This window comes from Petromyzon marinus, chromosome 83, assembly GCF_048934315.1.
Source record: "Petromyzon marinus isolate PM22_M1 ecotype Great Lakes invasive population chromosome 83, UKy_Petmar_22M1.pri1.0, whole genome shotgun sequence".
NCBI lineage: Eukaryota > Metazoa > Chordata > Hyperoartia > Petromyzontiformes > Petromyzontidae > Petromyzon > Petromyzon marinus.
Window position 1 is genome coordinate 4,425,075 of NC_133748.1, and position 25,964 is coordinate 4,451,038.

At 44.4% G+C, this 25,964-nt stretch overlaps 1 protein-coding gene across 1 annotated transcript in view; it reads right to left on the reverse strand.

Annotated features, from left to right (window-relative positions):
* Positions 1 to 24,630, reverse strand: part of LOC116937844 (uncharacterized) — a 39,216-nt gene extending 14,586 nt beyond the window's left edge. The window contains exons 1-7 of the mRNA XM_076057573.1: positions 23,936 to 24,630; positions 6,558 to 6,651; positions 6,004 to 6,132; positions 4,755 to 4,868; positions 3,008 to 3,139; positions 558 to 625; positions 155 to 422 (exon numbers count right to left, since the gene is read on the reverse strand). Of these exons, the coding sequence (XP_075913688.1) occupies positions 155 to 422; positions 558 to 625; positions 3,008 to 3,139; positions 4,755 to 4,868; positions 6,004 to 6,132; positions 6,558 to 6,651; positions 23,936 to 24,175 (1,045 nt within the window). The 5' untranslated portion in view covers positions 24,176 to 24,630. The remainder of the gene's footprint in view (positions 1 to 154; positions 423 to 557; positions 626 to 3,007; positions 3,140 to 4,754; positions 4,869 to 6,003; positions 6,133 to 6,557; positions 6,652 to 23,935) is intronic.
* Between the last annotated feature and the right edge of the window lie 1,334 nt (positions 24,631 to 25,964).

Here is a 25,964-nt window from a genome sequence, read left to right on the forward strand (position 1 = left end):
TGCAAATTACTTGAGAAGAATAAATACATGGTAGGGAGCAGCATAAGACCCTTCATTATGCATGATTTTGATTCGTTGTTGCTTTTAACAAAAGCCACGCACTGTCAGGACGCTGACAGTATACAGCTCTTGTTATAATTGATGTGGATCATACCCTGCTTCTGAAGCCACCTCCACAGCTGCACATAGTGCATCCTCACAGAGTAGAGGCCGTCCCACAGCCTTTCACACCCCGGCTCTCCTTTTTGGATGAAGTAGTCCACTATGAGCTCCACACACTCCTCTCCATGCTCGTTCTTGGCTGATTGGTAAACATGGCATGGAATCCAATCATAGTCCTTGAGACGTTCCAGGAGGAGTGAGGGATCCACTCCAATCCAGGCCTTGAGATTATCTTTGTTCTCTTGGATGAGTTTCATTATCTGTAGTGGAGAACACAAGGTGTGTAGACGATTTCTAGAAATGAGGGATGCGGCCCACAGTGTACTTGTGAGTAAGCCTAAACACTGAAAAATTAAGGGTAGAGTCAATGTATAAACTTGCTGCGCCATGTTTACCTGAACTCCATTTGACACAACAGCAACAAGTGGTTCACTTAAATAATTGTTCTTTGTGTTGGTAGAGCCTGTAACATAAATACAATAAATTAAATTTATCACTGATTCGAATGCAGGTTAATATGGTGTATTATTTTCTTGTTTTGCCAGAGCAAAGCACTATTCAATTATTGGAACCCAGTAACAATAACAGAGCATGTGGACTTGGAAAGGTTAGAGTTAAATAGGCCATTTCGATGACGGAACATATTCAAAGATTGCACGGATATTTAAAATATTCAGCTGCAGATTTGCAGAACGAGAAGTTTTATATAAAGTGAGTGTTGAATCAGAAGTAGACAGCAGGGAACAGGACTACATAGAAGTGTAGATGAGTGCTGTCCACACAGTGCTGAAGGCTGCTACACCGTTTAGGGCTGAGAGGTTAAGAACAAGTATAGAAATGTCATCATCAAGGTCCCAGTGTCTAAAGCTTTTTCTGTGTCTCCACCACAAATTGATCTCTGCTTGCCTTGATGTTTCTCATCCCTCTGATTGCTGTTTCCACTCCACTCCTTAGCAGTGCTCTACATGATCATCCCTTGTGGTAACGTCTGGTTTCTCTCTACACCTGCCACAGCTGAACATTTCTTCCAATGTAATGACTGAAAATAACAAACACTCACCCCAAGCCAATGTGCAACCTAATGGTTATTCAAAAGTAGGCCAAGATCTCCGATTGGCAGAAAGAGGCCTGCACAGTGATTGGTCGGGAAGCAGGCTTTTGAAATGATTGTAGGAAATGGTTTGAACTAGAATAGGCATCAACCAGAGTAGAACCCAGAGGAGACGGCTGGAATCCATTAGAGGAGAAGGAACAGGATTGGCAAGGGAAAAAACAATGATGGAACATTCGAGAAAGATGGCTCGAAATATATTAAAGGGCAGAGCACAACTTGAGGGGACGTACGAGGGAAGGCAAGAGCTTCAAGACCAAGCACAAAGCCCAGACCTAGTATTGTGATTGTTTTATAATCAAGACGCGCCTAGTAGTTCGTCCTTATTGTCGTTTCAACAAGAAGGAGGTATAATTATTTAATGTCGAGCCCAAGCCGCCGAAGATATCTACCCACGATGTCTGACGACGAGGAGATTACCGTATGGAACGTCCCGCGAGAGGAGACCAACTTTGCAGAGCCAACAGCTTTGGAGACTAGCGAGCAAGGGGTGTCTAAAGCGGTGGTAGCAGTCAAGACAAAGCAGGCCCAGCGGCGACAAAGAAAGCTACTGACCGACCTCGCCGGCTGGAGCCGGTGAAGTAGTTTGTGGTGGCGGGCGGTGGTTGGGGGGCCTTTGTTCACCGATTAGAGACCACATATCACGTGAAATTTGAAAATAAATATATATTGGGGGCACAGACATTGTGTGTCCAATAAATATCTGCCATAGGTAGTGGCAGAATGATAGAGAATAACATGTTTAATATATGGTTTTGCAAGTTAGTCACATTTTTATTTAAAAGTTTTATGTTGGAAACCGTCAGATTGTACACATCTAATATTCTAGGCCTGATTAGAGTCGTACCAGTCTCAAATATTTGAAGTGCTCTTTCCCCTAAATTATTATTATTAATCATTATTGGAGTCTCAGTTTGTATCAGATTCTGCAGAAAATTGTGCATCATATCTCACTGTTTAGACTTTCTCTTGTTCAACAATATCCATGAAGCTGTTTGGTAGCCATGCCCTTGTCTATTGGGGTGATGAACATTTCGCTCAAGGTGAGATGCGATGAACTAGAGGTTGTGATCAAGAGTTGTCTGCGTTTTTTGTGAATCGTTTGAAGTTGTTGAAAATTCTGGTAGTCCATTGGTGAAGTATCATGTGAGGTTAATGTACTTGACTAAACTACTGATGATGAATATCCACGCATAAATACTCAGAGTTTGGAGTCATTCAAGGCATCACTGAGATTGATGTTGCAGTGGCTGCAAATATACAACAAATATACAACAATGAAGCTTATGCAAGATGCCTCAACTTCGATTTAAAGCTTTCGTGACTGCAATGATTCATCTTCTTTGGTTCTTTCGGTAAAGTCACGTATTTTATTTTATCAATTTATTATTTTATTATCATTCTACGTGACTTTACCGAAAGAACCAAAGAAGAAGATGCCTCAAGTTCTGGTCTCGAGATTACTTCTCTGCCTGATTAAACAGTAAAGTAAATGGGGTACTGTATAGTGAGTTTTCACAACCAACGATAGGAAACACCTTACTCTTGTGTGACAAGATGTATGGTGAGAAATGACAATAAACAATGATCAGAATATGTAAGAGTTAGTCTCTCTGAATTCCATTAATTTGAGCATGCACCTAGAAAATCTCAAGTGGTGCACCATGGTAGCATATGAATACATTTTGATAGATTAATCCCTTTTTAGAACTAATCATGGGACACTATACTTACCACAAAGCTCCAATCTTTTTTTCAAAGACGGCCATTTCCATTTTCTCATAAATCGAGAGAAAATAAATGCAGACAGTACCAGTGCAAGGACACATCCCAATACGATAGCTGCTGTAACTGCAGTGTAGTTTTCTATAGGATGAGAAACAACAAGCTGTCAAAACGGGAACATTCGCAGTGTATTCTGCACTTGTCAGATATGGTAACCTATTACGTTTTAAGTTAATAACCCATTTCAGATAAAAAGATTAGCACATTTAGTATTCGCACCATTCTTATAGTGTAAGACTATCACAAAGGAAGGTGCAGTGTTTTATAGACATTGTTTGCAATAGGTTCTCATTAGGGAACGATGCTGCTGTGTGGCTTCATGCACTTAAGTAATTTGTGGGTACAGTAAAACCTCATTATTGACAAGTTCTGGATTCGTGAGTTTCGCGAGTTACTAAATGTATACTGATTCCTTATTCGTGACCCACTGGACTCCAGTATTTTCGAGTAACGCAGTGCCAAACCACCAACACCAGGGAGGGGTGTACAGACTTTTATATTTGAAACAGTCTCCAAATATTAGGCACGTCTGCTCGGCTGCCCGCTTAGTCCTCACGTCTTGCAGTGATCCCGCTCGGAACTCGCTATTGTGCACGTCTACTTTATACGTACATACAGTCCACTCCTTTATACATTCCAGTATAAACGAGTCGACTGTGAGCTGTATCAAAACGAATGCGGGAAAGTGTTGTGGCTTCGTGCTATCCAAAATGAGTATTATCAAACACCTGTGTCTCCTGAGAGTCATGCCCTTGAGCTCCTCAACATCATCACACCTCAATCGTCGTAAAATCACCATCATCATCAAAGGTAGTAAAAAAAAAACACAGATGTTTATAACTATTTTTTTCCCTGGTAAGGCCAACTTAACTTAATATAGATCGTTTTTTCAGAAATGACCTGGCCACAAATGATCACTCAACGAAATGGCTTATCAAGTGGAAATTCATTCCAGCCAAATCCTCTAAATGCATGTTTCTAAATGTGGAGGGAAAAACCGGAGGACCCGGAGAAAAATCCACGTGACCACGAGGCGAACATGCAAACTCCAAATATACAGCAGGTGTCTGGGTTGGGATCGAACCCACGACCTTCTATATACCAGGCTAGGCACCACCGGGGCGACCACTTTATTGTCATAATTGTTATTAAACATTTGCCATATCCCCCCTATGTCCACTCGTACCATGAAGGTCACCCCATTTTTCCAATTGGAACGCTGTTTTTGCATTAGTGAATTCTGCAATCGTCATCATTTTCAAGAACGTAACCCTCGCGGATAGAGAGAGGGTTTACCGTGTACTTCAAATTCTGAATAATTTGGAAGCCAACACACGTGGCACACTCTTGTAGGAACACTTATAACGGGATCTCTAATGTTCAGTGTGAAGCAGATGTCACGTAGTATTTATGGATAATATACCTACAATATGAATTAGTGTGGTTGCTGGATTCGAACCCTGGGTTCTGCCAACGACGCACTACCACTTAGCCATTAAAAATAAGATCGGGGTGAGTTGGAGAGCAGAGGCGGTGACGTCATGAGACGTCGGGGTGGTGAGGAGAGGGGTTGATGACGCCACATGAGCGTCTGCTGTTTCAGTTACCAGGCTGTTGTTGCTTCGACTATGAGCTGACAAATCAACGTCTATACTGCACAACTGATGGCACCGGCTCGAGTGGCTGATTCGCTCACCTGTGTGGGGCTCTTCACGCAGACAAATCCCTGCGCCAGGGTCTCTCTTAAGCCCCTCCATGCACTGACACACGGTGTCTTGGGCCACCGAGCACGTGTGAGCCACTTCCTCATCTGCAATGAGAAGCAACACATTAAACCACCAACCCCTCGACTTTACAATGGATCATGTTAGGCATTTTTTTTTTTGCCCTTAAAAATACGAAATCTTAGAGGAAAACTGATAGGCTGGTGTCTTATGCTGCCACCCTTGGAGTTACCACTGAGAGGTGGTAGACCTCTTCCAAGACGTGGGCAGTGTGGCAGAGTCGGTCAAATACGCATTAGAGGGGGCTGTCATTAGCATACTAAAATGGTGTGCTAACCCCTTAAAATATATTTGATCTTCGTGGAAGAGTAGGCCAAATATCCGGTAATTATTTTTTTAAACAGTTACCAGTTTTCATTTCACAACCCTCATCGGAACGCAGACGACTGTGATTTGACCAATTTGAGAGGCTACTTTCATATTATACAATATATACCTGAAGAAAATCCATAAAATATAGTAACCTTTTTCCCCTTTTTGAGGTTGTTTGGCAATACTTCACACAGAACAGGTTGGTGAAAGTGAGGAGCATAGATGTGGGAGAATAGTACAGAAAATAGAACAATACAATTGATTTTTGATTTAAAGCTTTCGTGACTGCAGTAATTCATATTCTTAGTTTTTTCGGTAAAGTCACATTGAAGAGAACCAACACACCTGAAGACGACCGTTTGAGGTATGGTCGAAACGTCGTGAGAATTTTTTTTATTGTTTTATATATATATTTTATTATTCTGTTGTTTCTCTTCAACGTGACTTTACCGAAAAAACTAAGAGTATGAATACAATTGATGTTGCTGCACTCTCCAGTACGTAGCCCCGTAGCGTTCTCTATTACAAGTTATATGCACAGTGGATACTCCAGGTTGAACCTTGTTTAGTTTCTGATATCTGATGAGATCAGGAACATGCCTGATAATTTTGCAATTGCCAGGAAATTATTAATTATTGCAGATTCACAAACCAGGATATCGACACTGCTGGTATCCTGGTTTGTTTGATATTCTGGTTTGTTTTTTCACTGTGCACTCCAAATATAATTTATTTGCCTTATTCTAAGATGTTAAATGCACAATTGGAATTTGAAGCACACAAACAGATGAATCTCAAAAACAAACAATGCGGATATGGCCGTAACCTACTTGCTGTGCAGTTATTTACCTGGTCCGCAGCTGCTGCACTGTGCACACTTCTCCTCATGGTTGTCTCTGGTCATGAAGCTGCCCTCAGGGCATAGATCACACGCGGCTCTCGCTTTATCAGCTATGCAGTCAAACATCTTGTATGTCCCTGGAGGACAAAGCAGCATGAGCAAGCCAAGACATAAAACTTTACACGACGCTTAAAGGGGAGCCGGACTAGGCGTCCAACCATGAGTTGATTCATTGGGAGACTGAGCCGACAACCATTAAGCATGGGGCTTTTAGGAACAATACATCAACTCGAAGCATATTGCTGTGTTTTTTTTCTTATTACAACTTAAACCATCTGGTGGGGCCACTTGGAATGGCAACACCCATTGGAGTAAACTTGTCCAGCAAACAGGCACCTGGGTGCCACGCTTTTTGTTTCACACAGGAGTAGGGTAGAGCAACGGTTTTATACCTGTGGTCTTCGAAGCTGTGGGAAATTGTTTTGAATGTTATCGTGACAATCGAATGGCAAGGGGAGGGAATGCGTTATGAGCCTGAATGGCCATGCCTGTGTTGCTTTACCTGCAGGGCACAGCTCACAACAGACGCCTCGTTGTGATTTATAGAATCCATCACCACACTCCTTGGCGAGAGACGACTTGTGCAGTAAAGAGATCTGTGGAGGGGATCCACACAACACGGAGAGATTGGGCGACCAGGGGTGAGGAACTGAACAGCAGGAAGGCACATCCAAATGAATGAAAAACATGCACTGTCTGCTTTGCTCACAGTGGATCTTAAGATCCCCTGACATTTGGAAGGAGTTGGCCATTGTGTGCCATATCATAGTCTACATTTGCTAAATACATTAAAAAGCACTCAATTGTGAAAAACATAGCAAGCATCGATCCGATTAACAAACTAATACCCATTTGCAGCCCAGGTGCCGAGTCACCTCATGGCCACAGGGACAGCTGCCACTAGGACTGCCCTTTTACATGTGTAATAAACGACTTCCACGGCGACTCTTCAAATGGTGCTTCTTTATTAAACCGTAGTGCTGTACAGCTCCGCTCCTTCCCTCTCCGGGAAATTTCCTTTTCATCAATGCCGTGGACGAGGAGTTATCTCTGTCCCACTGTCGAGGTTTGCCACTCTCTCTCCGATCCCACCGCTGCCTGGCGGCGTGCCGGGGAGAAGAGGCGAGCTCCGCTGGGGGCTCTTCCACGTGGTCGGTGGCGAGGAGAAAATCAGCAGCGACGCAGTCAAGACCCGAGGCTGCCCACAATGGCCACAAGTCCTCCCCTGCCTCTGCTTACATTCCTCCCGGCGGAGCTAAGCTCCACTTCTAGCCACGCCCCCTCGTGGAACCTTCCCGATGGTTCCCGAACATCTTCTCCGACTTCGCCCCGTCACCTTTGGCCAAGATGTTATCCCCACTTAGGATTGAATGCCGGTCATCCGACAGTTCCCGTACAATTACCCCCGGGCACCCACTAGATGGCGTTCTCTCATTACACATGTTTGAGATGTGATGTCTCTTATCCATTATTACGCTGCTCTGGTACATGCCGACCTCAGTGCACCCAGCAGTATAAATGGGTTCACCACAGTTATCCGATCGATGGGCAGGTTCTGGTGGGTAAACTATGAGTCCTCCGACATCTTCCGAGACATGTGACCAGACTGAAATAGTAGGCCAAATACCCTCTAGAGTTGATCTCTAGATCTCCCTGTTGTGGAAGCCCGTCCGCCAGCATTGAATTAAGCAACACATTGCAGGGCTGCACCTCTACCTTTTACCATGTTCGGGTATATTTGTGATATATTTAATAATTATAATCACATGTGTACCTTTAATACAGTATTCCTTTCTCAACGTTATATCCATCTCATTTTTTTTGTTCCGACATGAATGTCTTGCACAAGCTACAATACACAGCAATTTATATGCTGCACCACAGTGTGTATATATACAAGGGTTTGCTAAACACAGCATTTCTATACATAATGTGAGAGTGTCAGGCTACCTAAAATCTACTTGTCATTGTGCATGTATGTGTAAAGACCGAAACACAACAGGCGACTTACAGTGAGGGAAAAAAGTATTTGATCCCCTGCTGATTTTGTACGTTTGCCCACTGACAAAGAAATGATCAGTCTATAATTTTAATGGTAGGTTTATTTGAACAGTGAGAGACAGATTAACAAAAACATCCAGAAAAACGCACGTCAAAAATTTTATAAATTGATTTGCATTTTAATGAGGGAAATAAGTATTTGACCCGCTCTCAATCAGACAGATTTATGGCTCCCAGGTGTATTTTATACAGGTAACGAGCTGAGATTAGGAGCACACTCTTAAAGGGAGTGCTCCCAATCTCAGCTTGTTACCTGTATAAAAGACACCTGTCCACAGAAGCAATCAATCAATCAGATTCCAAACTCTCCACCGTGGCCAAGACCAAAGAGCTCTCCAAGGATGTCAGGGACAAGATTGTAGACCTACACAAGGCTGGAATGGGCTACAAGACCATTGATAATTGTTTTTTAACCCTTTTATCTGGCAACAAAACTGACACCTTTTTTAAAAGGAGTCATGTTTACATTGACCACAATACCTGCGGTCGGAACGCAAACAAAAAAGAACAACTCTGATAATTTTGATTTAAAGCTTTCGTGACTGCAGTAATTCATATTCTTAGTTTTTTCGGTAAAGTCACGTTGAAGAGAAACAACAAAATAACAAAATATATATAAAACAATAAAAAATTCTCACGACGTTTCGACCATAACTCAAACGGTCATCATCAGGTGTGTCGGTTTGCATAAAATTATTTTGAAAACGGCATATTTATTTATTTATATATATAAAAATAACGTTTGCGTCACGCGCAACGATTGGCAGTTTGCCCAGGACTAGTCCATCTATTTTTTGAAAAGAGGAGGGGGGAGACGAAATTTGTTTTTATGTATGCTGTCTGAAAGCCACTGTAAGCGTGAACAATCAATCAAGAACTGAAATGATTTATCACATCTTTCCAATGATTGCTAAGATAGAATCCATCTTCTCGGTTGAAATTGTCTCTGTGCTTGTATATGTGGATAGCCTCATGAACGAATCTCTCATGGAAGCCAGATGGCTTACAAAGAACCTCCGTCTTGGAAAAGTCAATGGCATGTGAGCCTACTGAATTAGAACAATGATCTGCTACGGCCGAGGTGTTGGTCCTACCGTGTTTAAGGTCTGCTTTATGTTCACGAATGCGGTCCGAGATATGGCGTTTGGTTTCTCCAATGTAACTACTACCACAGAGGCAACTTAGTTTGTAGACACCAGGGTATTGTATGTCCGGAATCACATCTTTTACAGACGGAACCAGATCACGGATTTTATGTAATGTGTTGAAACGGACCTGGATCTTGTGTTTATTCAAGATTTTGGAGATCTTTTTTGTGATCCCAGCAATGTAGGGTAAAGTGATGGTTTTGAAAGGCTCCTCAAGAGGGTTCTTCTTCATGGTTTGAGTGATAGCTTTGCGGATAAAATAGAATACAACAACAAAATTAAAGAATTACTCGACGATGGTAGTTATACAAAAATAAAAAGAGATCCCACCAACAGCCTCGTCACACAAACCAACAAAATAATTTCTGATTCAACCGCATTAATTGATCAATCTAAACAGTTTTCGTTGAAACCTTCTGCTGCCAGGCCACCAAGATTATACGGCTTACCAAAAATACATAAAGTTGATACACCTCTTCGTCCCATAGTCTCTACTATCAGCTCCCCCACCTACAAACTAGCTCGTTTTTTGTCTGAAATCCTGCGTCCTTTCACTGGAAAGACCACCTCTGCGGTACAAAATTCTACTCACCTGGTATCAACAATCAAGGGTATTTCCCTGTCCCCAGACGACCTGCTTGTCAGTTTTGATGTAGTTTCCTTATTCACCAAGGTTCCTGTACCTGACACCATTGCAATCATTGAATACTTGGTTCATCAAGGACTAAACACTGAGGTACCCCCCCCTGGTGAGACACTGTTTAACCAATACATACTTCACTTGGAATGGAACTTTCTACAAACAAACTGAGGGCACCCCAATGGGCTCCCCCCTTTCTCCAGTTATAGCTAACATTTTCATGGAGAAATTTGAGACTGACGCCATCCAGACTGCCACTCTGCGCCCAACCTTATGGAAGAGGTACGTGGATGACACTTTTGTCATCTGGCCACATGGCCGGCCTGCTCTAGACCAATTCTTCGACCACATCAATTCCATACACCCAGCCATCAGATTTACCATGGAAGTCGAAATAGATGGCAAGATACCTTTTTTGGATGTCCTAATTAAAAAGAGACCTGATGGTTCAATGAGCCACTCTGTCTACAGGAAAGCTACCCATACGGATGCTTATCTGAAACCGGATTCCCACCACCATCCATCACAGAAGAATTCTCTCATCAAGACTCTGTATCATAGAGCCCAATGCATATCCGACCAGGAACACATAAGCAGTGAACTCAAGCACGTACACCAAGCTCTTAGGGCTAATGGTTACTCCGACTATACAATCCGCAAAGCTATCACTCAAACCATGAAGAAGAACCCTCTTGAGGAGCCTTTCAAAACCATCACTTTACCCTACATTGCTGGGATCACAAAAAAGATCTCCAAAATCTTGAATAAACACAAGATCCAGGTCCGTTTCAACACATTACATAAAATCCGTGATCTGGTTCCGTCTGTAAAAGATGTGATTCCGGACATACAATACCCTGGTGTCTACAAACTAAGTTGCCTCTGTGGTAGTAGTTACATTGGAGAAACCAAACGCCATATCTCGGACCGCATTCGTGAACATAAAGCAGACCTTAAACACGGTAGGACCAACACCTCGGCCGTAGCAGATCATTGTTCTAATTCAGTAGGCTCACATGCCATTGACTTTTCCAAGACGGAGGTTCTTTGTAAGCCATCTGGCTTCCATGAGAGATTCGTTCATGAGGCTATCCACATATACAAGCACAGAGACAATTTCAACCGAGAAGATGGATTCTATCTTAGCAATCATTGGAAAGATTTGATAAATCATTTCAGTTCTTGATTGATTGTTCACGCTTACAGTGGCTTTCAGACAGCATACATAAAAACAAATTTCGTCTCCCCCCTCCTCTTTTCAAAAAATAGATGGACTAGTCCTGGGCAAACTGCCAATCGTTGCGCGTGACGCAAACGTTATTTTTTTTATATATAAATAAATATGCCGTTTTCAAAATAAATTTATGCAAACCGACACACCTGATGATGACCGTTTGAGTTATGGTCGAAACGTCGTGAGAATTTTTTATTGTTTTATATATATTTTGTTATTTTGTTGTTTCTCTTCAACGTGACTTTACCGAAAAAACTAAGAATATGAACTCTGATAATGTATGCACTGTCCTTGAAATTGATTGGTCCACACCCGAGACAGCTTTATTTAGAGCCTCGTCGCACATGGTGTTGGACCAGAAGACGCCAAAAGGCGTACAACTCAAAGACAATGCACCATCAGAGTATGAGAGCTCGGGGTAAGCATTTACACCATTGGAAACCTCATTTGCCCATAACAAAATATGATAATTGGTTTTTTATCCTTTTATCTGGCAACATTATCAGAGTTGTTGTTTTTTGTTTGCGTTCCGACCGCAGGTATTGTGGTCAAAGTAAACATGACTCCTTGTAAAAAAGGTGTCAGTTTTGTTGCCAGATAAAAGGGTAAAAAAACAATTATCATATTTTGTTACTGGCAAATGAGGTTTCCAATGGTACAAGACCATTGCCAAGCAGCTTGGTGAGAAGGTGACAACAGTTGGTGCGATTATTCGCAAATGGAAGAAACACAAAAGAACTGACAATCTCCCTCGGCCTGGGGCTCCATGCAAGATCTGACCTCGTGGAGTTGCAATGATCATGAGAACGGTGAGGAATCAGCCCAGAACTACACGGGAGGATCGTGTCAATGATCTCAAGGCAGCTGGGACCATAGTCACCAAGAAAACAATTGGTAACACACTACGCCGTGAAGGACTGAAATCCTGCAGCGCCCGCAAGGTCCCCCTGCTCAAGAAAGCACATATATATGCCCATCTGAAGTTTGCCAATGAACATCTGAATGATTCAGAGGACAACTGGGTGAAAGTGTTGTGTTCAGATGAGACCAAAATGGAGCTCTTTGGCATCAACTCAACTCGCCGTTTTTGGAGGAGAAGGAATGCTGCCTATGACCCCAAGAACACCATCCCCACCGTCAAACATGGAGGTGGAAACATTATGCTTTGGGGGTGTTTTTCTGCAAAGGGGACAGGACAACTTCACCGCATCAAAGGGATGATGGACGGGGCCATGTACCGTCAAATCTTGGGTGAGAACCTCCTTCCCTCAGCTAGGGCATTGAAAATGGGTCGTGAATGGATATTCCAGCATGACAATGACCCAAAACACACGGCCAAGGCAACAAAGGAGTGGCTCAAGAAGAAGCACATTAAGGTCCTGGAGTGGCCTAGCCAGTCTCCAGACCTTAATCCCATAGAAAATCTGTGGAGGGAGCTGAAGGTTCGAGTTGCCAAACGTAAGCCTCGAAACCTTAATAACTTGGAGAAGATCTGCAAAGAGGAGTGGAACAAAATCCCTCCTGAGACGTGTGCAAACCTGGTGGCCAACTACAAGAAATGTCTGACCTCTGTGATTGCCAACAAGGGTTTTGCCACCAAGTACTAAGTCATGTTTTGCAGAGGGGTCAAATACTTATTTCCCTCATTAAAATACAAATCAATTTATAAAATTATTGACATGCGTTTTTCTGGATTTTTGTTGTTGTTATTCTGTCTCTCAATGTTCAAATAAACCTACCAATAAAATTATAGACTGATCATTTATATGTCAGTGGGCAAACGTACAAAATCAGCAGGGGATCAAATACTTTTTTCCCTCACTGTACCTGACGATGAGTAATGCCGTGCGTGCAAACATGGGCAGTCAGTAAGCAAAACAAGGCCCCTGATCAGTGCCCATAATCTGGGAGAGGCCACGTGGGGTGGATGATGGAGAAAAGAGAAGTGCAGAGGGGGTTCATGGAAATAAATTGGCTAGAGACAAAAAAAATAAGGGATTGGAGGAAAAATACAAATGCAAAGGGTGGGAAAACGACGTTTGACCGACAGGAGAACGGTTGACAACCGTTCTAAGAGGAGGACGGGGATTGACTGAGGGATATAGGTCGAGAAAACTTTCGAGAAAGGAGGCTTGAGGGGTATAAAAAGGAATAGCACAAGGGGAAGAGACGCTTGGAGAGAAGACGAAGCTCGTTCCTGAAGAACCGAAGCTCGTGCTTTAAGATGGTGTTCCTGCCAACCAATAAAGGCTCTTAATAAATGTGTAAACGTGTGTTGGTCGTCACTACGTAGTTAAATATATCCAGAGCAAAATTAGTTATACTGGTAGGAACGAAGTTGTAAACTGAGTGTACCAGCCTGCAATAGATTAATGTGTCCGTCCGTCCGTTCGTCCGTCCGTCCCCTTTCAATACTTTAACGAAGTGAAATCTCGTGCTGTTGGGTGTAAAATCAGCAATAGACAGCGCAGAGACTTGTCCTACCAGCCCACCCTGCAGGGACCTGTTATGTGTAGTGGCATCGCGGATGTCACTGTGTGGCGTTGGCCCTAAAGAGGCACGGCGTGTGATGTACACACATTGCGCATATCACGTATGTAGCGACATCGTGAATGTCACTGAGTAATGCCGGCTCAAGCAAGGCATGGCATGCGATGCATTGTCATCGCAGACACCCCATAGGTGGGTGTAGTACCAGCCATAGAGGGGGCTCGTTGAGCGCCAGGATAGCGCTCAGTGGTGTGCAGTGCTGACATGGGAAGAGGTTACCCTAGGCTATGGCACTCTGGTTGACCCTGGAAGGCACGTGACCAGTAAGGTCTACACAGGGGCCCCAGGTTGGGGCTAGAGAGTGGTCACGTGCCAGGGCGAGATCCTACGGCAAGGGTTGAGAAACGACGAGAGGGTTCGAGAAGGTGGTCGTGGCCAAGGGCGGGGCTAGCCACGGCCAGCGAGCATATAAACCAGGTCCCTGAGAGGGACCGGGGTTCAGCGTTGCTGTTGTCATCTGAAGATCTACAATCTACGTTCGACGTCCAAGAAGAAGTCACCAACACGTGGACGAGGACCCCAGCTAGGGTCCTGTCCGTTGTAGCTACTCCCAGTAACTAGCGTAGTTAGCCGGGTGGCCCACCATCATTGGTTATCTGTTAAAGGGGCAGTAACCCATTTGTGTTAATGTGTTGGTGTTAATAAATGTGTTGCCTCCAAAGAGTACGCCTGTGACTCAGTTGAAATCCACTACGCATGTATTCATACCATGTACCTTGCACATTCTCAATACATTTCCCCCCCTAAACTTACTATTGTAGTTGTTTCTCGCCCCACCCCTACCAATACCCGTCATCTGTCACTCAGTGACGATGTCACCACGGCCCCTGTGACAGGCCAGGTGCACTTTGAGGCCACGTGAAATGCCGAAGGCTCGCTATTGACAGGAGGTCTCGGGACCAACCCAGCAGGTGCCATAGGTTGACTGACTGAGATGACTCCTGGCAGGTGCACCATCCGTGTCCCCTACTGTCCCCACCTACCACTACAACTGCTGCCCGTGCCCACTCTACTCCCACCACTATCCACTCACGCTGCTTCTCACTCAAATGAACTTGGCTTTATGGTTGATTGTGCCTGAGCCTGCAGCTGGAATTTTCTGCATGATGTGACATTTGACATTTGGTAGCAGGCTTTCCTGTAATATCACGGTCTCCTGAAAATAACATTTGATCAAAACGACTAAAATGTAAAGATTGTATTGAATATATTTAATCAAACACTTCTCTATATATCACATTTGATGTAAATTGACGATCATTTCCCAAAAGTTTTCTGGAGATGAAGTCTGTTGAATCAGCACTTTGATTTGGTTGGATTTTTGCATCTTGACAATGCAACATAAAGTTGTCCATGGGAAAAAAGAGGTTCGTTAATATGAAGTCCAAAATACTCATAAGTTTGTCCTTGTGACTTCTTGACAATGATATTAAATTCACATCATGCGGTGCCAGATCAATTCTGGGAATGAAGACAATATCTCTACGATTGGATTCTGAAATGATTTCAGCCACAACAAAATTTCAGTTCCTTTCACGAATCACCAGACGTGTGCCAATGCATAATCCTTTTTGGGGGGATGAGATTTGGAATCAGCATTACAATGGTTCCTTTTTTCAAAACCAATTTATGAGGTGGCATTCCAGATGGTGTTAGCGTGTGCAGAAATTCGACTTGATAATTGTTGACGTCACTCGGATCCACATAGCCTACCCAGGGTTACACACAGCATACAGTGTCAGACGTTCGGCACAGATCACCAAAACTACGTGTATAATATTAAGGAAAGAGGGAAGGCCAAGCTGTGGAGGTCTGGTAAATGTGTAGGGTCTCCATTGCCTCACAAAACAGAGAACATAAACCCGATAAGAAATACTTGATTTATTCTTACACAATCGTCCATTAATAAAAGGAGCATATTAGTGGACTACATTAGGGGAGAAAGAGCAGAAGAGAAGGGGAGTAATACGGCCCAGAGCGTTGGGGGCAGCCCTGCTTCTCCTGTTGGCCAGGAAGTGAGCGCACTCCCGTGCTTGTGAAGCTGCTCTCGATAGATGTCGCGCATTGCACGAGCATGGCTGAAACGCCGAGTAACCACTCAATGTAGCAGTGGAGAAGGTGTAGTGGTACAGCAGTAGAGAAGGTGTAGTGGTAGAGCAGTGGAGAAGGTATAGTGGTACAGAAGTGGAGAAGGTGTAGTAGTACAGAAGTGGAGAAGGTGTAGTGGTACAGCAGTAGAGAAGATGTAGTGGTACAGAAGTGGAGAAGGTGTAGTGGTACAGCAGTGGAGTGGATGTAGTGGTACAGCAGTAGAGAAGGTGTAGTGTTACAGCAGTAGAGAAGGTGAAGTGGTACAGCAGTAGAGAAGGTGTAGTGGTACAGCAGTAGAGAAGGTGTAGTGGTACAGCAGTAGAGAAGGTGTAGTGTTACAGCAGTAGAGAAGGTGAAGTGGTACAGCAGTAGAGAAGGTGTAGTGGTACAGCAGTAGAGAAGGTGTAGTGGTACAGCAGTAGAGAAGGTGTAGTGGTACAGCAGTAGAGAAGGTGTAGTGGTACAGCAGTAGAGAAGGAGTAGTGGTACAGCAGTGGAGAAGGTGTAGTGGTACAGCAGTAGAGAAGGTGTAGTGGTACAGCAGTGGAGAAGGTGTAGTGGTACAGCAGTAGAGAAGGTGTAGTGGTACAGCAGTGGAGAAGGTGTAGTGGTACAGCAGTAGAGAAGGTGTAGTGGTACAGCAGTGGAGAAGGTGTAGTGGTACAGCAGTAGAGAAGGAGTAGTGGTACAGCAGTGGAGAAGGTGTAGTGGTACAGCAGTAGAGAAGGTGTAGTGGTACAGCAGTGTAGAAGGTGTAGTGGTACAGCAGTAGAGAAGGTGTAGTGGTACAGCAGTGTAGAAGGTGTAGTGGTACAGCAGTGGAGAAGGTGTAGTGGTACAGCAGTGGAGTGGGTGTAGTGGTACAGCAGTAGAGAAGGTGTAGTGGTACAGCAGTGGAGAAGGTGTAGTGGTACAGCAGTAGAAAAGGTGTAGTGGTAAAGCAGTAGAGAAGGTGTAATGGTACAATAGTAGAGAAGGTGTAGTGGTACAGCAGTAGAGAAGGTGTAGTGGTACAGCAGTAGAGAAGGTGTAGTGGTACAGCAGTGGAGGTGTAGTAGTACAGCACTGGAGTGGGTGTAGTGGTACAGCAGTATAGAAGTTGTAGTGGTACAGCAGTAGAGAAGGTGTAGTGGTACAGCAGTAGAGAAGGTGTAGTGGTACAGCAGTAGAGAAGTTGTAGTGGTACAGCAGTGGAGGTGTAGTAGTACAGCACTGGAGTGGGTGTAGTGGTACAGCAGTATAGAAGTTGTAGTGGTACAGCAGTAGAGAAGGTGTAGTGGTACAACAGTAGAGAAGGTGTAGTGGTAGAGCAGTGGAGTGGGTGTAGTGGCACAACAGTGGAGAAGATGTAGTGGTACAGCATTACAGAAGTTGTAGTGGTACAGCAGTGGAGAAGGTGTAGTGGTACAGCATTACAGAAGTTGTAGTGGTACAGCAGTGTAGAAGGTGTAGTGGTGCAGCAGTGTAGAAGGTGTAGTGGTACAGCAGTGGAGGTGTAGTGGTACAGCAGTGGAGAAGATGTAGTGGTACAGCAGTGGAGTGGGTGTAGTGGTACAGCAGTAGAGAAGGTGTAGTGGTACAGCAGTGGAGAAGGTGTAGTGGTACAGCAGTAGAAAAGGTGTAGTGGTAAAGCAGTAGAGAAGGTGTAATGGTACAATAGTAGAGAAGTTGTAGTGGTACAGCAGTAGAGAAGGTGTAGTGGTACAGCAGTGGAGAAGGTGTAGTGGTACAGCAGTAGAGAAGGTGTAGTGGTAGAGCAGTAGAGAAGGTGTAGTGGTACAGCAGTGGAGGTGTAGTGGTACAGCAGTAGAGAAGGTGTAGTGGTACAGCAGTGGAGGTGTAGTGGTACAGCAGTAGAGAAGGTGTAGTGGTACAGCAGTAGAGAAGGTGTAGTGGTACAGCAGTAGAGAAGGTGTAGTGGTACAGCAGTGGAGGTGTAGTGGTACAGCAGTGGAGAAGATGTAGTGGTACAGCAGTAGAGAAGGTGTAGTGGTACAGCAGTGGAGTGGGTGTAGTGGTACAGCAGTAGAGAAGGTGTAGTGGTACAGCAGTGTAGAAGGTGTAGTGGTACAGCAGTGTAGAAGGTGTAGTGGTACAGCAGTAGAGAAGGTGTAGTGGTACAGCAGTAGAGAAGGTGTAGTGGTACAGCAGTAGAGAAGGTGTAGTGGTACAGCAGTGTAGAAGGTGTAGTGGTACAGCAGTAGAGAAGGTGTAGTGGTACAGCAGTGTAGAAGGTGTAGTGGTACAGCAGTGGAGAAGGTGTAGTGGTACAGCAGTGGAGTGGGTGTAGTGGTACAGCAGTAGAGAAGGTGTAGTGGTGCAGCAGTGGAGAAGGTGTAGTGGTACAGCAGTAGAAAAGGTGTAGTGGTAAAGCAGTAGAGAAGGTGTAATGGTACAATAGTAGAGAAGGTGTAGTGGTACAGCAGTAGAGAAGGTGTAGTGGTACAGCAGTAGAGAAGGTGTAGTGGTACAGCAGTGGAGGTGTAGTAGTACAGCAGTGGAGTGGGTGTAGTGGTACAGCAGTATAGAAGTTGTAGTGGTACAGCAGTAGAGAAGGTGTAGTGGTACAGCAGTGGAGAAGGTGTAGTGGTACAGCAGTGGAGAAGGTGTAGTGGTACAGCAGTGGAGAAGGTGTAGTGGTACAGCAGTGGAGAAGGTGTAGTGGTACAGCAGTAGAGAAGGTGTAGTGGTACAGCAGTAGAGAAGGTGTAGTGGTACAGCAGTAGAGAATGTGCAGTGGTAGAGCAGTGGAGTGGGTGTAGTGGTACAGCAGTAGAGAAGGTGTAGTGGTACAGCAGTGTAGAAGGTGTAGTGGTACAGCAGTGGAGTGGGTGTAGTGGTACAGCATTGCAGAAGTTGTAGTGGTACAGCAGTGGAGAAGGTGTAGTGGTAAAGCAGTAGAGAAGGTGTAATGGTACAATAGTAGAGAAGGTGTAGTGGTACAGCAGTAGAGAAGGTGTAGTGGTACAGCAGTAGAGAAGGTGTAGTGGTACAGCAGTAGAGAAGGTGAAGTAGTACAGCAGTGGAGTGGGTGTAGTGGTACAGCAGTATAGAAGTTGTAGTGGTACAGCAGTAGAGAAGGTGTAGTGGTACAGCAGTGGAGGTGTAGTGGTACAGCAGTAGAGAAGGTGTAGTGGTACAGCAGTAGAGAAGGTGTAGTGGTAAAGCAGTAGAGAAGGTGTAATGGTACAGCAGTAGAGAATGTGCAGTGGTAGAGCAGTGGAGTGGGTGTAGTGGTACAGCAGTAGAGAAGGTGTAGTGGTACAGCAGTGTAGAAGGTGTAGTGGTACAGCAGTGGAGTGGGTGTAGTGGTACAGCATTACAGAAGTTGTAGTGGTACAGCAGTGGAGAAGGTGTAGTGGTACAGCAGTAGAGAAGGTGTAGTGGTACAGCAGTGGAGAAGGTGTAGTGATACAGCAGTGGAGAAGGTGTAGTGGTACAGCAGTAGTGAAGGTGTAGTGGTACAGCAGTAGAGAAGGTGTAGTGGTACAGCAGTAGAGAAGGTGTAGTGGTACAGCAGTGGAGAAGGTGTAGTAGTACAGCAGTGGAGTGGGTGTAGTGGTACAGCAGTATAGAAGTTGTAGTGGTACAGCAGTAGAGAAGGTGTAGTGGTACAACAGTAGAGAAGGTGTAGTGGTACAACAGTAGAGAAGGTGTAGTGGTACAGCAGTAGAGAAGGTGTAGTGGTACAGCAGTGGAGATGTAGTAGTACAGCACTGGAGTGGGTGTAGTGGTACAGCAGTATAGAAGTTGTAGTGGTACAGCAGTAGAGAAGGTGTAGTGGTACAGCAGTAGAGAAGGTGTAGTGGTACAGCAGTAGAGAAGGTGTAGTGGTACAGCAGTGGAGGTGTAGTGGTACAGCAGTGGAGAAGATGTAGTGGTACAGAAGTAGAGAAGGTGTAGTGGTACAGCAGTGGAGTGGGTGTAGTGGTACAGCAGTAGAGAAGGTGTAGTGGTACAGCAGTGTAGAAGGTGTAGTGGTGCAGCAGTGTAGAAGGTGTAGTGGTACAGCAGTAGAGAAGGTGCAGTGGTACAGCAGTAGAGAAGGTGTAGTGGTACAGCAGTAGAGAAGGTGTAGTGGTACAGCAGTGTAGAAGGTGTAGTGGTACAGCAGTAGAGAAGGTGTAGTGGTACAGCAGTGTAGAAGGTGTAGTGGTACAGCAGTGGAGAAGGTGTAGTGGTACAGCAGTAGAGAAGGTGTAGTGGTACAGCAGTAGAGAAGGTGTAGTGGTACAGCAGTAGAGAATGTGCAGTGGTAGAGCAGTGGAGTGGGTGTAGTGGTACAGCAGTAGAGAAGGTGTAGTGGTACAGCAGTCTAGAAGGTGTAGTGGTACAGCAGTGGAGTGGGTGTAGTGGTACAGCAGTGGAGAAGGTGTAGTGGTACAGCAGTGGAGAAGTTGTAGTGGTACAGCAGTGGAGTGGGTGTAGTGGTACAGCAGTCTAGAAGGTGTAGTGGTACAGCAGTGGAGTGGGTGTAGTGGTACAGCAGTATAGAAGGTGTAGTGGTACAGCAGTAGAGAAGGTGTAGTGGTACAGCATTGGAGAAGATGTAGTGGTACAGCAGTAGAAAAGGTGTAGTGGTAAAGCAGTAGAGAAGGTGAATGGTACAATAGTAGAGAAGGTGTAGTGGTACAGCAGTAGAGAAGGTGTAGTGGTACAGCAGTAGAGAAGGTGTAGTGGTACAGCAGTGGAGGTGTAGTAGTACAGCAGTGGAGTGGGTGTAGTGGTACAGCAGTAGAGAAGGTGTAGTGGTACAGCAGTAGAGAAGGTGTAGTGGTACAGCAGTAGAGAAGGTGTAGTGGTACAGCAGTGGAGAAGGTGTAGTGGTACAGCAGTAGAGAATGTGCAGTGGTAGAGACGTGGAGTGGGTGTAGTGGCACAACAGTGCAGAAGATGTAGTGGTACAGCATTACAGAAGGTGTCGTGGTACAGCAGTAGAGAAGGTGTAGTGGTACAGCAGTAGAGAAGGTGTAGTGGTACAGCAGTTGAGGTGTAGTAGTACAGCAGTGGAGTGGGTGTAGTGGTACAGCAGTAGAGAAGGTGTAGTGGTACAGCAGGAGAGAAGGTGTAGTAGTACAGCAGTGGAGAAGGTGTAGTGGTACAGCAGTGGAGGTGTAGTGGTACAGCAGTAGAGAAGATGTAGTGGTACAGCAGTAGAGAAGGTGTAGTGGTACAGCAGTAGAGAAGATGTAGTGGTACAGCAGTAGAGAAGGTGTAGTGGTAAAGCAGTAGAGAAGGTGTAATGGTACAATAGTAGAGAAGGTGTAGTGGTACAGCAGTAGAGAAGGTGTAGTAGTACAGCAGTGGAGTGGGTGTAGTGGTACAGCAGTATAGAAGTTGTAGTGGTACAGCAGTAGAGAAGGTGTAGTGGTACAGCAGTGGAGAAGGTGTAGTGGTACAGCAGTAGAGAAGGTGTAGTGGTACAGCAGTGGAGGTGTAGTAGTACAGCAGTGGAGTGGGTGTAGTGGTACAGCAGTAGAGAAGGTGTAGTGGTACAGCAGTAGAGAAGGTGTAGTGGTACAGCAGTGGAGGTGTAGTGGTACAGCAGTGGAGAAGATGTAGTGGTACAGAAGTAGAGAAGGTGTAGTGGTACAGCAGTGGAGTGGGTGTAGTGGTACAGCAGTAGAGAAGGTGTAGTGGTACAGCAGTGTAGAAGGTGTAGTGGTACAGCAGTGTAGAAGGTGTAGTGGTACAGCAGTAGATAAGGTGTAGTGGTACAGCAGTAGAGAAGGTGTAGTGGTACAGCAGTAGAGAAGGTGTAGTGGTACAGCAGTGTAGAAGGTGTAGTGGTACAGCAGTAGAGAAGGTGTAGTGGTACAGCAGTGTAGAAGGTGTAGTGGTACAGCAGTGGAGAAGGTGTAGTGGTACAGCAGTGGAGAAGGTGTAGTGGTACAGCAGTGGAGAAGGTGTAGTGGTACAGCAGTGGAGAAGGTGTAGTGGTACAGCAGTAGAGAAGGTGTAGTGGTAGCAGTAGAGAAGGTGTAGTGGTACAGCAGTAGAGAATGTGCAGTGGTAGAGCAGTGGAGTGGGTGTAGTGGTACAGCAGTAGAGAAGGTGTAGTGGTACAGCAGTGTAGAAGGTGTAGTGGTACAGCAGTGGAGTGGGTGTAGTGGTACAGCAGTAGAGAAGGTGTAGTGATCCAGCAGTAGAGAATGTGTAGTGGTACAGCAGTAGAGAAGGTGTAGTGGTACAGCAGTAGATAAGGTGTAATGGTACAGCAGTAGAGAAGGTGTAGTGGTACAGCAGTAGAGAGGGTGTAGTAGTACAGCAGTAGAGAAGGTGTAGTGGTACAGCAGTGGAGGTGTAGTAGTACAGCAGTGGAGTGGGTGTAGTGGTACAGCAGTAGAGAAGGTGTAGTGGTACAGCAGTAGAGAAGGTGTAGTGGTACAATAGTAGAGAAGGTGTAGTGGTACAGCAGTAGAGAAGGTGTAGTGGTAGAGCAGTAGAGAAGGTGTAGTGGTACAACAGTAGAGAAGGTGTAGTGGTACAGCATTGGAGAAGGTGTAGTAGTACAGCAGTGTAGAAGGTGTAGTAGTACAGCAGTGTAGAAGGTGTAGTGGTACAGCAGTGGAGAAGGTGTAGTGGTACAGCAGTGGAGAAGGTGAAGTGGTACAGCAGTAGAGAAGGTGTAGTGGTACAGCATTGGAGAAGGTGTAGTAGTACAGCAGTAGAGAAGGTGTAGTGGTACAGCAGTAGAGAAGGTGTACTGGTACAGCAGTAGAGAAGGTGTAGTGGTACAGCAGTGGAGAAGGTGTACTGGTACAGCATTGGAGAAGGTGTAGTAGTACAGCAGTAGAGAAGGTGTACTGGTACAGCAGTAGAGAAGGTGTAGTGGTACAGCAGTGGAGGTGTAGTAGTACAGCAGTGGAGTGGGTATAGTCGAACAGCAGTGGAGAATGTGTAGTGGTAGAGCAGTGGAGAAGGTATTGTAGTGAACCAGTGGAAATTCTCAAAACCAATTAAATGTTTTCCAGGTGTTGAATGATATAGAGCCGACAGGTACGGCAAGTGCTATTAATGAAACTTAATGTGAGAGTTGCAGAATATATTTTGGAGGAAAATTACAATGCATTTGTGCCTACTGGATAAAGAAAGGCATTGCACCGAACTGTGCTCTGATTTTTTTTGTAAACAAGAGGCTTGTTTATATTGAAATCTGTCTTTGTGTATGAGGTTGAACAGTGTATTAAATCCATCCATTACATGGGAGATATCTAAGAATCTAGACAATACATTTTCCTTCTGTCATTGTGTTCACATAATTAATCATACACTAGACAAATCAAATATTAAATAAATACCGATACCTGCTAGAAATACAATGGATCCACGATCTGCTGTGACCCTCATTCATGGCGTGCATTGGTATCGATATCTTATTATTTCACTTTTTAAAACAGTTAAGGTACGAGGCAAACCATATCACTTTCAATAATTCAACAGTAAAACATATATTAAATCAATCAATATATCACCGTCAAATAATTATAATTCCCCATTGACTTCCTTATGAATTTTGTTCACTCAATTTGTTCACTATGAGTTTGTGTTGAAGTCCATGCAATCAAACACATGAGGAACGGACGTGTCATCCATGTGCATCCTGAACATCGAATATCTCTAGTAGTTTTTATTCAACAAATAGAATATGAAATAAAAACGTTAAAAATATTGAGTTAATTTCTGATCACAGACTCCAACTTTAGATCAACAGGACAACTTAACCACAACAGTAAACTTAGGAATTGAACCCTCACAACCACCACGCATTAACATCACTTCAACAAGTGAAACGAGACTATTAGCTGCTTACACTTGAGAACCTGGTTTAATAACAAAGTCCGTATGAGTCCCTTGGTCTCTCTGCAAGCCTATGCGTCTCTGAGTCATTATGTGCCTCTGTGTTTGTTTGTGTGCTTGTGTGCGAGTCTCTTGGTCTCTGTAAGAGTTTGTGGGTCATTATGCGAGTCAGTGAGTCTTTGTGAGTTTGTGGATCTCTGTGAGTTACTGATGGTCAGGCTGAGACCATAGCCACTAAACTTGAGGATCCACTTTGGTCACAGGCAGTTGAACATGCTATTCTATACCAAAACCTCAGCAACACATTAACCCTTTAATTAACAAATTAATTAGAGAATGTGCGAGGTCGTCCTCACCATGAGCAGGAGTTTTGCTCCCATCATGAGCACTGCTGGGTTCATTCGCGAGGTCATGATGCTCCCCTCTCCTCGCCACAGACTTTCAGACTCCCACATCCAATGTCCAGTACTCGTCCCGCTCAAAACCCAAGTCTCGAACTCATTGACCTCCCTGTCCCTTGGCTTTGCATGAACAGTTGTTAAGAGCGAACTTGGTTGTGATTTATTTCCTTGTAGATGTGAGCGTCCATGGAGCATCAGAATCGCCTCGCGCTGCTGATGATGAACGTTGAATGTGGTGTTTAGGTTCAGCTTCCGTGAGTGGTTGACGTGATAGCGTTTATGAGAGGTAGGGGGTAATTTCAAAGACCTTTGCACATGCAGTAAAGGAGATATGTTTCAAACCAACAGTTACCACTGAGAAACGAGTAGAGTTTGTGGGGACAGTATCCACCGCCTATAAAGAAGAAACGACTTGTTGGCCACAACAACAGCAGCATCACTTTAAAAGTCTCTATGCCTATAAGCCCAAAAAACCCCATCTAAAATCAACAAATATTCCCTCACTGAAATGTTATGTAACTTAATAAAAAGTCCACGGTAATCAGGAAAATACTCAATGACAAGGAGCTCAGCCTATTATGCTTAAGTTGAGACGTAGAAAAATTCTGGTGACCTACATCCCCACATCCTTGCAACCCCAGTAGCAAACTTTGACTTCTACATCAATAGACCTCCTTTGCCAGTACCAAAATATAATAATAGGTTTTTCCCCTTTTTTCTGGCAACAAAACTGAAACCTTTTTTCAAAGGAATCATGTGTGCATTAACCACAATACTTGTGGTCAAAATGCAAAAAAACACACTCTGATAATATATTAATTGTCCTTGAAACTGATTGGTCCACACCAGAGATGGCGTCTTCTGGTCTAGCACCAATTGAGATGAGGCTCAAAAGAAAGCCATCTCTGGTGAGGACCAATCAGTTTCAAGGACAATGCATATATTATCAGAGTGTGTTTGTTTTGCATTTTGACCTCAAGTATTACGGTTAATGCACACATGATTCCTTGTAAAAAGGTTTCAGTTTTGTTGCCAGAAAAAAGGGGAAAAACCCTTTTATTAAACTTTGACTTCTATGGACAAGCACGTGTTCGTGCCTCAAGGAGGCCGATTGGCATCCACAAATCACGAGTTATGAGTGGCTTCACCTCGTCCATTGTTTCCGACAAGCAACCACCGCATAAAGACAACTCACAGAATTCCCTTCTGAAGGGTCAAAAAACCACCCACAACACAGGATAGTGAGACCGTAGGCAATCTGTGGATCAATAAAGGGGGATGAACCTCAAAAACCAATTGCGCCCACAAGTAACAACTCAGATAACTTTCGATTTAAAGCTTTCGTGACTGCAAGGATTCATCTTCTTTGGTTCTTTCGGTAAAGTCACGTAGAATGAGAATAAAATATCAATTTATTATTTTATTCTCATTCTACGTGACTTTACCGAAAGAACCAAAGAAGAACTCACATAACTCTCAACAAAACATCCCGCGGATTGACACGGTCTAGACAGCATGCTGTAATAAGCCTGCGTGTGGACCTTGGCCCCCAACTCTGGAGTCATAAACTCAATGCTTACAACAAAGTCCACAAGTGTGTAAATGGTTAACAGATATTTTGTATTACAATCCTGTTGATGATTGTGTTGAGCACACACCTGAGGGAATCCACGACACGATAGTGAGACTCTATGTAATTTGTTGATGACTGATGCGGATGAACCCTGCCTCTCCAGCAGTGGAGTCGCCGTTCGGTGGCAGTACAGCCACTGAAACGATGAAAGAGAATAAGAGGAGGAAAGGAGATCCAAAGGGATTACAGTGGCAGGGATAAAGGTAAATGGCATCAAGTAGGCAGAGAGCCCATACTGGCACTGACAGTTAATATATTTACAGACTAGCGGGAAGTACCCGGCGTTGCCCGGGCGAAAAAGGCAGACACACACATGGACTTACACACAGACATCGACCCACACACATAGAA